Genomic DNA, 16,547 nt, shown 5'->3' with positions numbered 1-16,547 from the left:
TCTCTCCTGCTGATGTTTTTGCGATTTGTGTGTGTTTTTGGTTTGCATCATTTTTCTTTTGCGGCACGTTTGTCATTTCTCCCTCTGCATGTGTTTTGGGTAGTAACAGTGCGTTTGCAGCCCATCTTTTTGAATCTTGCGCCTTGCAAATATTCCATATTAGAAGAAAACTCAAACTAACACTAAAACTAATAAAAAACAAACTAAAACGAAGCATTAACAAACATTTTAAACTCATAAAAACTAAGCAAACCCACTCTAAAAACGAATTAAAACTAAAGTCCAAACTAAATCTCATGAAAAAAAACTAAAATATTATTATTATAATAACCTTGCTCATGACCTGCTTTCCATACATGGGGCTATCACTGACTGTGAGGCAATACACTGCTCTGTCCACAGGAGGCGCTCGCTGCTCACACATCAGCCGTCAGAAGCGGCAGATCCGCGGTGTGTAGATCAGCGCACATGATCTAGCTGCTGTGTTTCTGTGTGGGGCGTTCAGCGGCGGCGGCGGCATCATCATCAGCAGCAGCAGCAGCAGCAGCAGAGTCTTCTCTTCAGGAATGAACTGACTTTGTGGCTTCATCTACACACTCAGTTTCTTCAGGATTCCTTGTGCTCACACGGATAAACCTTCACAATCAGGGATATATCGATACATTTGAAGTGTTTTCCTCTACTCATCCTTCTTATTAGCGCCTCAGCGGCTACACTGAATATTAGTCGCTGTTACCCGGGTTTTTATTGAGGCAAATCCGCAGACATTTTGTTATTTAGAGCGTTTTTTTTTCTCGTCAGTGTTCTCGCAGCTGGCTGAAGAGAAGGAAACTGACAGTTTGTTTTTTCTGAGGGGGAAGGAAGCACAAGAAGAAGTAAGAAACACACAGCGCTGCGTCAGCTCGCTTCACCCCCACACTACAACACCGCTTGTGTGCGAATGTGTTTATGTGTGACGTTATTAATTCACCCGCGTTTAGCTCGCGTCGCTGCCGCTGGTTCGTTGAGGCGGAAAGCTCGCAACAGCGATGAATCATTTTTGACGGAGAGCTTTTGAAGAATTAGCTAGCAGCAGCAGCAGCAGCAGCACTGATGGTGGTTTCCTGTCCACACGCTCTGTAAACACGGGGGTCAGGACAGGTACAGCTGGACACACGCGAGACACCGACTCTTTTACTTCGTTAACGGCTTGAAAGTGCATCACTTTCATCCGGCGAATATATATTTTTGTTTTTTGTATTTGTTTATTTGCTATTTTTTTGGGGGGAAGGGGATTGCTAGCTGCCGTAAGCTAGTCATCCGGCTAACCGTGGACAGATCCTGTTAAAGGCTGGGCTCGCTGTGGACAAAGGACCAACGCCAGGGGAAAATATAAACACAGAGCAAACACACTAGTAAATCGTGTCTGTGAAGGAGAGCAACAAACCAGGACCTGACATGATGTTTCCACAATCAAGACACTCAGTAAGTGGGTTTTTCTTTTTACTGACGTGTTTGTCAATAAATGAGCTGCGTGTTTTGCTCCACCTGATTTATCAAGGCAGGTAGGTTAAGCAGTGAAATGATGCATGCCACTTGTATTTGTTTGTCCCTTTGACAGTATGTTACAGCATTTTAACTTGGGACTGTTATAACGGCAGTATTTCGTTGTGGACGTGATTTTATTAATGGAAAGTGCTTGTGTCTGTCCCAACTTTTCCCAGATGATGGCATTCTAGTTATTATTCTATTATTTTAAAATTCATAGAGACAACATGTTCTAAATGTTTTATAAATCACTATTTATAATTACAAGTGTTAATGGATGGTACATTACATGTTAGGATGTAAAGTCTCGCTGGCATCAACACAAAAACATAGCCACAGAGCAATGTGAATTTGCATGAGGCAGGCTTTATCATCTAATTAATCTTTTGTTTTTATGTCTGATAATGTACTTGATAAATAACACAATTTACTTTCTTGTTAAGTTTATGAACTAAGGCCTACATAACAGAAATACTTTATTTAAAATAAAGCACCTTAGATTCACATTCCAAAAATTGGCACCTTTTAACAAAATGACTAATTTCGAGGAAGAATTGGTGTACATCAAGTTTCCCTTTTTCTATTTGTCAACTAAAGCATCTTTCCAGATTACTCCGTTTGGCTGTTTGGAAACCATTTAAAGTTACTTTTCTCACCTCTACCAGTATGTGTGTGTCTCACTGACTAGCTCTGGTCCTAATGCTCATCAGAATTCTCTGATGTAAGTCTTTTAGTATCAACATGTGGTCATTTACAGTGCATGCAACTGATCTGAATATTACCCAAGTAGCTGTTTTCAAATGCCCTGTCCATCCGCACCAATCGGGTATTTATCAGCCATACTTCTGTCAGAACATCTCTCAAAAAGCAAATCCGCACAAGTAGTGGTTTTACAGCCTGTTGATGAATTTTAATACCGAAGAAAAAGGGCAGTCTCCTGTTTCCCTAAATCTTAAGTTTCCATGGTAACGGAAACTCAGTCCAAGGCCTGCGTTCATCAGTGACAGGGGCTCTCATCCCATCGGTGAAACATTTACGTTCATTGACTGGCAGCCAAGGACTCGAGAAAATAAGTCTATGTTTTGACTTATAAAGATAAATTAAGTGCAACGCCATCTTGCATGGTCCTATAAGTATTGGTTGAAATGTCACCTTGTTTGATAAGAGCAAATATGGCAAAGCAGTGCAAGTGCAGCACAGGTAAACACAACAACAACAGGGCTGTTTTGTTGCCAGGGACTGTGCCCTCTGCTCTTTTCCCCCGGCAAGTTCTTGTTGCCACTACTACTTCTTTTGCTGCAGAAAGGGGAAGATTGTTTGCTGAAACTAGAACCTGAAGGTCTTTTGTGTCATGAATGGTTTGCCCTTTGGCGGCCAGTCTGTGTGGCAGCATGATTGTTCTGTGCCCTTGTGTTAATGTGAGGCAGCCAATGTGTGACAGAAGGATGTGAGCGTTTTGAAACCTCTGGTCACAACCTGACTTGTCAGCAGAGTGAACTGTATCAACAGTGCCGACCACATGTTTAACTTAAGTGTTTTAAAATCGATTACCTTTGGAGAATATTTAGGTTTTTTTTATTCATTAGAAGAATTATGACTGCAAATCTAAAAGCGGGCTACAATTTTAGGCTATTAGAATTAATTACCTCAGGAAGCTGAAAAACAAATAATGCAACATGCAAACTGAAATGCAAATGAAAATTTATAGAAGTAGAACATCACAGTAGAGATGCCTGGACTCTCGAGCCTTACAAACTCCAACATCCACAACTGATTCAATGCCTGAGTGAGTGTTACAATAATGTCTGGTGAGTGTTGTTTACTGCTGCTCTTTTAAAATGATCCCCCCACACACAGTTTCTGTTATGTCTTTAGGGAGAGTGACTTGTTTCTGTCAACTGCTCCAGTATTCAAGTATTTGGTAGCAGGTGTTTGAGACATTCTGCATATGACAGTCAGCTGTGTAAGATGTCCCTCAATGACACATTTGTCTCATGCATTACAGATCACCTCGAAGCGTGGGCTGACCAATTGTTTATCCAAATTCTTGAGTATTGTGCTGCCACTTTGGGATCGATGCACTTATAATGGTGGCTACACAGTACTTTAACATGATGTTGGATCCAAAACTGAGCTTTGAAAACACATTGGAAACGTATATTTGTACTGTAATTGTACTAAATTGAATTTCAGTTTGCCCCATTAACACCCACCCACAGATATTTTGATGGCAGAATGACAGGGAAATGGTGCTCGACATGCTGATGACCAGCCACCGGCTAAAGTTTTTGTCCTCTGGGACATAATCGGGCAACTAGTAAACACCTGTTATCAACAAGCAGAAAAGGGTGCATATTCCCACCCAGCATGAACTTCATTCATTGAATTGATGCCACGCATGTCATTTCACAAGTACTGCAGCTGGTTGAGTCATAACCCACCGTGTCCATTTCTATCACACTCCTTTAATATACCAGCGTATTCGCTCCCCACTCACGGTTTTAAACAGAAAAACATTCTACATACACCTTTCATTTTCAAATCCAGCTCCTCCTCTGCTGCTGCCACTGCTGTCACCAGGGTCTGAGGATGAGGAGAATGTATGACACCCATATAGATATGAGTGTTAAAGATAAGGAGCTGGAGGATGAGAGAGTAACGGCAACGTGTCACAATGACAGATGATAGCTCTCTCCAACGGACTCAGTCATTACTCAATCTGCTTTTGTTATACGTATACTTTGTTTGCTTTGTTCACACTGCGGTAACATCACTGTTAAGGTTCTAGACTGTTTTTTACAACGATATGTAGGGTGGGAATCACAGGGTACCAATAATATCGCTATACAACGATTCTGAATAACGATATTTACCCCGGTGTATCGATGGACGACGATATATCACCTAATCGATATTTTGACCCACCCCTAAAGATATGCACAATGAAGCATGTTCTCATGTATGATGCATCTTATTTACAGCAGCAAAAGAAATGAAAGACACAAAAGAAAGACCATTGTTTATTTGTCCCTTTGTTTACACTATGATGGTTCTGCTGTTTTTTTCCACATATGGTGTAGGTCATACCATTTTGATTCGGTTATATGCATGTTGCGTTTTCGGAATATGGAGAACACGAATGGCAAAGAATAATTATAGCACCTGTCAGCATCTACTTTACATTTACTTATTTATAATGCAATTATCAATTATGTAAAGTTCAATGGAAAATGTGTTGAATTAAAACTAACAAACTAACTTCTGCCCCAAGTCTTTTTAAGAATGTGATGTAGCCCCATGCTTTTTGATCATTATAAGTGGTTCATCACCGAAACCATCATTATAATAAGTGGTTTCCTCTCCAATAGTCTCATTAAGATACAAATAAGACCAAGGTAAAAATTAAACTGGGAATCTTGTGTCTTTTTCCCTCCAGTGGGCAGCTTTTAATCCACTGCAGCAGGTTTGTTGGTTTGCGAGGGGAAAAAAATGCCTCATTTGAAAGTGGCACAGTGCCTGACCCAGTTGATGGCTTTTGCCATATTGTTTGGGTGTTGATTAATCCTAATACAGCCTCAACAAAGCTGGCTGTGGCGTGAAAGTGGAGCAACAGAAATGCCCGGTGCCAAAGCCAGAGAGTAGCACAAGGAATATGGAGGCGAAATCTCTCAAGTCCTCTGAGCCTGTGCTTGAGATGGCCACAGGTTGCACACACACACGTGCGCACATGGACACACTCCCTCCTCCTCCTCCTCCTCCTCCCTCTCCTCCTCCTCCTGCTTGTCTCCCTTTATCATGTGTTTCCTTCCAGATCTGCTATAGTGGTGGGAGGGTCAGGGGCAGTGGGTGCACAGGCATTATTAAGCCCACTTGAATTAACAGAACAGCCCCCAGTCTTTCCTCTAAAGCCTCCAGCTGGGGGGAGCTTAATACATGGTCCCCTGTTTCATCCATTAAACAAACCCCCGCCCCACCTCTGCACACACACACACACACGCACACGTTTGTGTGTGAGCAAAATGCCTGGCTGAGTATGTGCTGAATATTAGTGCACATAGACCCATAAAAGAAGTTATGGCTTTGAACATGCATACATACTTGAGCTCTTCTTGACTGGTAATTATTGCTCGAGTTCATGCATAGAAATAAAAGCATTATTTCCTTTCACCCATGTATTAACAAGGACACATACACACAGACATTCTTACTCGCCTCAAGGGTCTTATCTGCTTTTTTGTATCTAGGGAACAAATTGAATGTGGGGCATGACACACGCAGGCCAGCAGATGTCTGGGTCGTTAAGGTTAGGCCAGCTGATTAGCATGACAAACAGATTGCCCCCCCCCACCGCCTTTACACCCACCAAAACACTCCCACCCTACAGGAGGCCCTGCTTTTGAGTGGCAGAGTCGAGGCCATGGGTCACAGGTGATGTTGATTTTTGTGGAAGGCCACAGTGGATGATTGTCAAAATGCTTTTGGGTTGGCTGAATGGGGGTACTGGTGCAGCCCTCTCTTGTTGAAAACACACATACAGTCACTCACTGATTGGGACTCAAGGAGATACATGATTACACATTAAAACGACTTTAACTTCCCTTAGATATCAGACTTTTGTACCTCACTCCAACCCGACTTTTGAATTTGGGGGTGGGGGACCCACTTGTTTATCCACTTTCAGCCTGTGTCTGTCTATCAGACAAGACAGTTGTCACAGGTCATCAGTAACATGGTGCAAGGGTTAACCTAAATGTCCAGTATATCAACACAATTAAAATGTGAAGGTGTCCTTTTTAATAACAAATCTTTTATGGTGAAAGCCAATCGAACTTGTGATGGCAGGTGTACAGTATGTGTTTTGTGTAACTGACCAGAATGTTTTACTGATTTTGTCTGCTGCAGTCTTGTGCTTCATGATTTTTAGTTTTTTTATGTCAGCTTTTATGCTGCATTGTCACAGTAGCACACCAATTAGCCTCAACAGTAAAACTTGTGACTATGTAAGTTCAGTGTTGTGGCGGTGTCCTCTCCTGATGTTGAAGACTGCATTGAGTGTCTGTATAAACTGCCGTATATGCAATTCCCTGTGTCCTCTGCACATCCTCTACTATTACACTCAAGTCTTGCAAGATCTGTGTGAGCTCCAGTGGAGCTAACAGCTAAACTAACAGCTGAGTCCGCAGATTTGTCTGTTACATTGCCATCTGTGGTGTTGAACCAGAAATACTTCCTCTCACCGCTTTTTAGATGCTTTGTTGTTGTGATTGTCTGCTCATTTAGTTTGTTTGTGTCCTCCATTGTCACCACAAAGCAACATAACATCACTGTTGTCTTCTAATGAACAAAGAGGGCATGGATGCAGGCCAAGTTGTACTCACAGCACCCTCTGCTGCACAACTTGGCAATGACTTCAAACTGTCTGATGCACTTCTTGGCCGGATTTAAAAAAAAACCAAAACATTTAAACAGGTTTTTATATTTGAGTTTGTAGAATTGCACTGAGAGGTCAAATTAAAAGTGCATTAATGTAACTACGTTGGGGTAAACTTTCTATGTGAATGTATTTGTGACGCACCAGGTTAGAGATCCAAATGTTATACTATTTGCACACTCTGTGAACCTGTCTTTCACAACTAAGCAAAAATATTATAATAGAAACCAAAATATCGCTAAATGTGAGGAATAAGATGAAATGCTACTACAAGGCAATGTGGAAACAATTTGTCACAGTGTTTTTTTTTAAATGTGTACATTGCAATATATTGTGATGTGCAACTGGATAATCTAAGACCTGAATGTAACAAGAAAGAATCCAGGGATAGTTGTTGCCGATTGCCAAATTTGCTGTGGTTTTGGAACCTGTATATGAATATTTTCAGTCTTTATTATGTCAACTTTATTATTTTATAGAATGTGTGCATTGCTATATCACAAAGTGTCAGATAATGTTTTATTTTCTAGAAGCTTTAAGCACTCAAAACTTGAGTTTATTACTCTATTACTTTATTTGGAGGAAAGGTTGTCTGTAATGAATTTGGTGTTTGCTCACAGTTGCAACACAGTCCAAATGCATCATGGGCCTCTTTGAAGGACTGACTACCCCTTATCCTGCTGAATATGCACAATGAAAGAAAAGTATTAGTGGTCGTCGAAGCCAACACCTAAGTAAAAACTATCAATTGTTAGCCTCCAGGGGGTGATATGTTTATAAAAACATTTGAATAGATTTCAGTCTATTTCAAAAGCATGTAATGGGGGGTGGAGTGGCTCAGTGGTTAAGACCGGTACCCTCTGCGCGAAAGACATCATGGTCGCAAGTTCGATTCCACCCTTGGCTGATTGTACTCGATTCCATTGTAAGTCGCTTTGGATAAAAGCGTCTGCTAAATGACATGTAATGTAATGTAATGTAATGTCAATATTGAAAAATTTGGTGTTTGGAAGAAAATAGACGATAAAGTATGGTACATGTTTATTCGACACCATTATGATTGACAGCTGTTATCGTCCAATCGATGCCTGGTTGCAGGTGATGTCATTGAGTTCAGATTCTTATAGATGATGTCACTGCAGGGCGTTACTTGTGATAAGGTTATTCTAGGTCTGAATAGAGCCCGCCCCCATCTTCAGTGAGGGTGATAACATGTTTGCAAAAATATTAAGTTGTTCCCATTTCAAACCCCTGCGTGTGGTTGGGAGAAAAATAGTGTATGATTTGTGAAGTGTGTTTGTTCAATTCTACACACAGAGACTATGTGATCCAGCTGTTTTACTGCATTGCTGCCAAGTGGCAATTGAGAGGTTGTTTACATCGTAAACATAACAAGTGTAATTTGTCATATTGACAAGCTTTACGGGACAGCCATGTGTTTTCAAATGATTCCGATTTATTTTCCGCAAAGGAGCTTTGTGTCATGAAGTTGGATGTTTTTGTTGCATCACATTATACAGCCTCAGTGGATGTAGCTGCAGAACAACACAACTGAAGAAAAATCTTTATAAAGTGATTAGAAATATACAGAATTAATTTTTTATTTACAGATAGGAAATTATAAGCCAGAATCAAAGTTATACGCTACAGGCGTGAGTAAAATAAGCAATACTTTATATGTTCATTGTACACATTTTTCCTCTCTGGCCTGCTTGGCCTTACATAAAGCACTGCAGTAAACTCACCAGAAACAACAAAACAACAAAAATAAAAACAGATTTCAGCGGAGTTGTATCATGTTTTTGGTAGTGTTTACGTCTGCCAAAGTTACAGATGTCTGCGCGTGTGTGTGTGTGTGTGTGTGCTTGTGCTTGTGCTTGTGCTTGTGCTTGTATTTGTATTTGTTTACTCTTTCTGGCATAAACTAATCTTGTCAGGACCAGTAGTCATCAAGGAGTCCTGGAACCTCATTTCTGAAGAACTGGTTACGTGTAGGGCAAAGATGTAAATTTGGGTTATTCTAAGGTTTGGGTTAGGCATTAACTGGTTATGGTTAGCTGTGTGTGTGTGTGTTTATGCACAACATTAACAGGCACAGTGGTGGTTGCGTGGAGTATAGGTTGTCATGTTATAAATTCATGAGCATATGACAGCTTTGTTTGTGTGGGAGGGCCTTGTTGTCTATGCATTATTATCTTAAAAATGTATTTGCGCATTTGTGTGTGTGCGTGTGTGTTTTCAGACATGCTTACTGAAGGATGTTGTCGGTGGAAGGAAAAGAAAGTACAATGTTAATGAGTTTGTGCTTGTGTGTGTTTACGTGCACCTTAACGCAGGCACACAAGGGTGTGTGTGTGTGTGTGTGAGAGAGAGGGGTGGGTGGAGAGTGGAGTAGCTGCATCAGTATTCAGGAGTGTGTGGGAGGTGGGGGTATTAGTGCTTCCCTCAGGCAGAACGGTGCGATGGGCTGGAACAAAGCAGCTCAACGGGGGGGCTGCCTGATTGGGACCGCCTGACGAGGGCCCCTAGATCTGCCAGAGCGTAAGGCACTGCACCAGTCCAGACAAGAGAATTAGCTGCTCTGTTTGTGTGCCTGAGAGCAGTGGGGCCTCTACTGGAACAATACGTCACCTCATCACCACCAGCATCCCATTCAGACAGTGAGGATTCACAAGCAAGACCATGAAAACCTCCCTCACTTAGCCTGTTTGTTCAGGAGGTGGGGGGAGCACGTCCACTGGGAGACGGGCCTGCTTTCTATCATGTTGCATTCAAATACATGTTGGCAGGTATTGCCATCACCCTGCTGTGAAGTTGGCGCCCCGCTCTTTTAAGTGCAACCAGTGTAGGGCTGCAGCGACCAATTATTTTCATTATTGCTTAATCTGTTCTCTGTTTTCACGATCGGTCTATAAAATGCAGAAAAAATAGCAAACAGCATTGATCAATGTTTCCCAAAATTGAAAATCTGGACATCCAAAAAGTCTTATTTTGTCAAAAACAAAGACATTCATTTTACTGTCACAGTGGAGTAAAAAACAAAACAAACAAAAAAAATAAATTAAATTGAAAGGGCTGAAAGTCTTAAGCCCCTGTTCTGTCCTCAGTGACCTGATCAGATGTGGACAGTGCTAATTGTGGCTGTTCACACCTGGCAATAAAATGTGTCCTGAGCATGTCTCCTCAGGTGAGATCGGTCCCTGTCCTGTATCTAAACACATACTGACGTCATGTTTCTTTGCAAGAACAAAATTCAGTTTGAACAAGTCTGAACGAACAGAAGTGTCCACTGTGTGTGTGTGTGTGTGTATGCTTGTGTCTACACCAGTGGGGTAGACTACTCACAATGCTGTATCATAAAATATCATTTTAAGCAGAAGAAAAAGAAATCTAGTCGTGATCAGTGTTGACCTTGTGGCAGTGGCTGCAAATAAATCACTGTATTGGTTCTGATTTGAGTGTGCTTGACTGTGCTGATCAGAAAACGTCAGTGAAGGAGGCTCTAATTAGTCCTGATGATGGTTTGAGTTCATTTATGCTCAGAAACTTGGCCATGTGCATTTTGGCTTTCAGACCTGTAGTCTGTATGATCTGCATACGATGGAATCACAGATGTAAACACCACGTCTAATCAGGGTCTAAATGTTGCCTGGAACATGGAGACGTTTTAATTATATCATAGCTTAATGTAAATATTACATTGGGACTTATTTGCTGATTATCAAAATTAAATGACTGCAATCAGGGGAAAAGAGCACTAACTTTGAAAAATTGCAATATACAGTATACACACACACGCACACACACAAGAACTTTAGTGTCGTCACCTCAGTCAAGCAAATTAAACACAAGTTCCCTGGTGTCAGCTACATTCCAGCACTCCAGCTTTTTTCTTTCATTATCCACTTATTTGTTGCGAACTTTGGGAGTAATCTTCCTTTTCTTGCCTTGGTCCTCCCTTGTTCACCGAGTGTTGTAAGTAATAACCTTGGTTTTTACAAGCAGGCATCAATCATCTGCACAACCGTACTGGGTGTAATCTTAAAGCCCCCCTTCTGTGAGGCTGGCTTTAATCTCAGCCATGGTCTCCAAACCCACAGCCGTGTCAGCCTCACCACTTTCCACTCTTGACAAATTGCCCATTTCCCTTGGCTTTGCAATCTCTGCACTTTTTCCCTTTGGTAGTGTGTGTGTGTGTGTGTGTGTGTGTGTGTGTTGTGTCATGGGATGCCTGCTCCCACCTTGCATTTGTGTACACGCCTGTGTTTGTGGGCAGACTCTGCTACATTTTTGTGCATCTGTGATTTCGGTGGCTGAGATGTCATGCTGGTGTGTTTGCAGTGAGCGCTCAACTGGCTTTGTGCGGGGGGTCGAGATAGTTCTGCAGAGTGGGGAGAGAGGGCGAGCCACGCCAAGCCTATGTTTGCAAGGGCACTTCACTCGAAGTGATAAAAGTAGCGTAATCCTCTTTAAAGCGTCTTAACGAGGTCAAATCTGTTGGTCTGCAGTGTGTGTGTGTGTGTTGTGGGAATAACAGTGCAGAAATGGGGGTAAACCTTGGCTTGGTTTGTGAGAGATAATAATCAAAATCAAATTCCTGGCCCAAACAGGATTATGCTCTCCCTGCGCTCTAAAGCCCCTGTCCTGAGCGGCTGAAGAGACAATCCTATTCCTTAGCCTCCGTCTCACACACACACACACACACACAAATCAGCTAACATTGCAGGGTGTACTTGGCCCAGACAGAGTTGGCCAGGGTGAGCTTGGATGTGGGCCAGTTAGCCCCATCCCTCTCTCAGATCACTGGGCACACAGGCTTTAGTCCAAACACTAATCATGGATATTTAGTTGGAACTGTTTGGTTGGAGCTATTCTTAGATGGAGGATGTGATCTTGTTTGATGCTGGTGTATTAGCGAAAAGCTTAGGCTTGCAACGTCTGGCTCTGTGGATTTTTCTTTTTAAGTCGTTTGTCTACATGTTAAACACGTACGGCACATGTTTTGTTCTCTCAAATAATTAACCTCTCTAATAGTGTGAATTCTGCTCTACAAGTGGGAACTTATATTTGGGATGGAATGGGCTGGAAAAAAAAAAAAAAAGCAGCAACTTCCCTGTTTACACTTTACATTTCAGAGTTGAGAATGAATTATTCCAAGTGTAACACAGTAGAGCCCACAGTGCATCACGGAAATGCAAATAACTGGCACAAAATTGCAAATAAATAAATATGAGGATACGTTCCACACACCCTTACTATTCACATTAAGTGTGATGCAATTAAGGGGATACATAATAAGCACCAGAATTAATTTTCTCACAGGAAGAAACAGTTGGAGTCCAGATCTAGTGATGATGAGCTGTTGCTCAGCCAACACTGAAGAAGAGAAAATGGCTTGCTTTGGGATGTCTGTGAGTCAGTCAGCCTGTCTGAGGATTTGTTGAAGCTACTATTTGTAAATAGTCTTAAGTTGGACTGGGCGGTATGGCTTAAAACTCATATTGGTATACATTCTTGTGTGTATATATGTGCATTTGTGCACTTCACAGAGTTCTTTCAGAGGCATTTCCACTTCTCATGGCCAGAAAGACGCTTCTCTCGTCTCAAGGGTTGTAAACAAGAATAAGTTGTAGGTAAATGTTTGTCTTAACTTGAAGCAAAAATGTACACACACACACTAAATGGTGACATTGCTTTTGTGGTTAGATAATCAAATTGTTGTGGTTATATGGCATATTAGAGGGTGGCATGCAAATGTTTAATAAACACAATTAATGGAAACTTCAAGGTGGATTTTATTCAATAGCTATAACTCTGTTGAAAATATGAAACTACCATACTATAAAATGACTATTACTATACTACACTGGTGTGGTCACTCACCATATAATCTCCTACCATGGATATTGTTTCTACTGCACACCTGTGGTAGAACGAGTCGCCTTTCAACTTGAAGGTTATGGGTTTGATTCCGCTAGTCTCCATGTTGATGTGTCGTTGGGCAAGACACTTATCCAGGACCAACGTGGGGTTGCTCCTGACGGCTGTGCCGGCAGCGTGTGAGTTGGTATGAAAGATGAGCGTTAGAAAATGGTCATCAGGACTAGTAAAGCGCTATATAATTGCAGACCATTATACTGTGCACATTTTAATATGTTTCATGTCCCATCATTAGTGTCACACATTCTGATGTGTTCCTATCCTGTCTGAATTAGTAAATCAAAAAAGTTATAGCCACATCATCGCTCCCATTGGCCGAATATGGATATGAAAAATACTTAATAACTTGCATGAACAAAAAATAGTTTCTGCTGTTTTAATGCTGTCATATTTACTTCACAACCCCCCCACACACACACACACACACATTTTCAGTCATTGAGGAAAACCTGTATTCTTGAGTAATCAATAATCGTGAGTCTTCATCTATCCTCCCCCCTCAAACTGGGCACGGGAGTCTGTGATGGACAGAGGAGGCGGATGCTCAAATGGCATCCTTGAGACTGTTGCCATGGAGCAAACAAACAGGCTGGCATTGAAAAATAGGCCAACTGTTCATCAGTGTAGATCTTCTACATTCATTTAAAAGTGGCAGTGAGATAACATCCAGTCATTAGTGAGTGGTTACAATGCCAAGACTCAATCCCTGCCCCCAGCACACACACACACACACTGACTGAGATGTAAACAGTCAGGCAGCGCTCCAGGAAATACAATCCCCACACTGCAACTACCCTCAGGCAGGATTATACAGAGGAGGATGTTTTCCAATGTATCCTGCTGTTAATGTGCATGTCTGTGTGTGTCTTATTTATATCTTAATACTTCATTGAATATGTGTACTTTATTCCTTGAATTGGGGTGTCTAATCACTGCAGTGTGTGTGTGTGTGTGTGTGTGTGTGTCTAAAGCCGACCTCCCCTGTCTTCCCTTTGACTGATCTATGGAGCAGAAACAGCCTAAGCCTGATTCTTATTTAAAAAAGACATTATACTTCACACTAGATTTCACATGGATTGGACCGGATGATGAGGCCAGGATGGGGAAGAGTGTGTGTGTGTGTCTGCGTGTGTGCACACGTGCATGTGTGTAATGAGTGGACTGTGGGTTGGTGGGTGGGGGATGGGGGTGGGGCAGCAATTTCCTGAAACGATGAATCCCATTTATTCGGCAAAGACTGTCTCAATTGCCTCACCAGCACACAAAGCTTTTTAATGCTTTAATTGCGTCTCAAAGGAGCAGGGCAGAATCAAATTAGAGATTGTCCTACATTTAGGTTCTTTGTGTGTACAGGGAGTGTGTGTATGTGTGCGTGTGTGAGTGAGTATGCACTATGCAAATGTAGCATGTGAGAAAGTGTCTGTGGGCTGTTGTATGATTGTGTATGATTCATGGCAGTGAATATTAGTTCCTCTGGCAGCCAAGAGTCATACATAGAAGCTTATCACACCCTGTACACACACACACACACACACCTTTGTGTCTCTTTCTCCATCACGTCCACACTGTCTAGGCTATTCCTATACACACGCGCACACACGCATTGGCCAAGCTTCTCTCCTCCACAAACACATCTTCACACTCGCAGCATGTAGGCACCTTTTTTGTCACAGCAGATGGCATGTGTCACAATATTACGGCAGTATTTCATTAACATTATGGGCATCCATCTGTTGTGGGCTCTCCGGCCCCTGTAGAGCACCTTGTTTTGGTCACTGACGGAGAGTGAGAGATAATAAACATTGTTAGCTGCGCGTGTTGCATGGAGCTGGGAGAGGCCGACATAGTCTGAGTGTGTAATGGGAAAACATTCAGGTAAACACTGTGAAAATTGCCCTTAAATCTCCTGCAGTGCTTAATGTTGCATCCTGGATTCAAGCTAGAGAATTTGATTAAGGATTGCTGTTGGATGAATCGCAATAACATTTTTTTTTTTTCAGTCATTTGCAAAACAATTTAACAATCACACTGTTCGAAGAGTGGTATTGTGCGTAGGCTTTCTATTTGATGTGTTTTTTAATAACAAAACTATTGAAATGTCTTTTCAAAAACGACTTCTTTGTTAGTTTTTACTTTTCACATTAAAATCTAACACAGCTCTATAAAGTGAATTATTGAGAGGTTTTAGCTAGAGATGAATGATCTGGGGAAAATACCTTTAGACTGATATTTCCTGACGGATATTGCAATAATGTTAGATTTAAATGTTATGTTAGTTTTGCATATTACCACTCAACACAAGAAAAACATGAACTATTCTATATTGCTATACAATAAAATGAATTAATAAAACAAACATGTATGCAATACATTAAGTTGCAGCTGTTTGAATTAGTAATTTTGATCAGACAATAAATATTCTGTCTTAGTTTTAGCCGCATAGCCAGTTGTACAACTCTGCATAATGTTTAAGTTTCTACAATTTCTCAACAGCACATGTTACCAGCTGTTATGATGATGACTTCAAAGACCACAAAGTATAAATTAGAGTTGAGACTGTAATCATATTTGTTTTCAAGTCGGTACTAGTTTGCAACAATACCTTTGATACAATCGAATTTGCTGATTTGATTCATTAGTAATCAGCTATTATTTTCACAAAACCTGGGTCAAGCTAAAAACCGATTCTTCAGATGCTTCAGATACAGTCTCAGCCTGGTCAGAGCAAGGAAAGTTCTCGGCATGCCCACAACATGTGAACTGTCCTGACGACAACAGTCCACTCCATTCAAACATCATCTCAGTCAGTCTGACGAGATCTGTTATGAACATCTGCTCTGAGTGTTCGTTACATGCCGACAGCTCAAAGTACAGGTTTGAACTAACGTCTGTTTGTAAAGTCACCCATAAGAAGCTGCACTGAGATATGGGATTTGGCCAGCCGTTTACTAAGTTGACGTCATGTGCTCGTGAAGAAGACCTGAAAGTTATTTGTAGCCACTGCTGCGATATTACCATTGATCAACACATGATTTATTTTTGACTGGTCATTTCAAAGAGTTTCTGGTTATTCATCCTTCTGCCATGGGAATCACAGTTCCCCCTCTCTTCTCTGCACATACGCATTGGGTCGGAGTTTCCGTGAAGGACTGCACGTTTCCCATCAAGTTTGTTTTTTTATAAATCCTGAACTGTGGTCAGAAAGTGGCATACGCCTTCTTTTGTGTGTATGCAAGCTTAATATTTCAGGTTCCATGGCCAGCAGTGGTCCAACTGATTTACAGTCATTTGCATTCTCTCATACAACCCCTGATTTGGTTTATGATGTTCTGGCTTCTAAGTTCTCTCTGTTTCGTTCTCATGCCCTCATTTCCCTCGTCTTTGTCCTCTTCTGTCTCCTCTGCCTCCTTTTTGGTTTCCCGAGGGGCACGATGCACAACCTGGGGCTGTTGATCAAGAGAAACTTTGGTATATTAAACTTTTACATTCTGTACTCCACAGGGAGGAAATTAGAACTAGGGCACCAGAGCTACCCTCATGCCCAGGGGGCAACCTGTTTGTAGACAAAACCACAAGCACATAAGCAATTTTTCCACTTGTCTAAGAACTCAATAACGCCCACTAACATCTGGATTTTGTTTGCAGTTGC

General features: G+C 41.5%; 1 protein-coding gene across 2 annotated transcripts in view; it reads left to right on the top strand.

Annotated features, from left to right (window-relative positions):
* Positions 1 to 510: 510 nt before the first annotated feature.
* The window catches only part of tle5 (TLE family member 5, transcriptional modulator), a 35,745-nt gene continuing 19,708 nt past the window's right edge, over positions 511 to 16,547 (top strand). For both annotated transcript variants that reach the window (XM_044044349.1, XM_044044348.1), the window contains exon 1: positions 511 to 1,464. In XM_044044349.1, coding sequence (XP_043900284.1) covers positions 1,438 to 1,464 — 27 coding nt within the window. In that variant the 5' untranslated portion in view covers positions 511 to 1,437. The remainder of the gene's footprint in view (positions 1,465 to 16,547) is intronic.

Source organism: Solea senegalensis, linkage group LG14 (assembly GCF_019176455.1).
Source record: "Solea senegalensis isolate Sse05_10M linkage group LG14, IFAPA_SoseM_1, whole genome shotgun sequence".
NCBI classification, from domain to species: Eukaryota; Metazoa; Chordata; class Actinopteri; order Pleuronectiformes; family Soleidae; genus Solea; species Solea senegalensis.
This window is presented reverse-complemented; position numbering and strand designations above follow the sequence as displayed.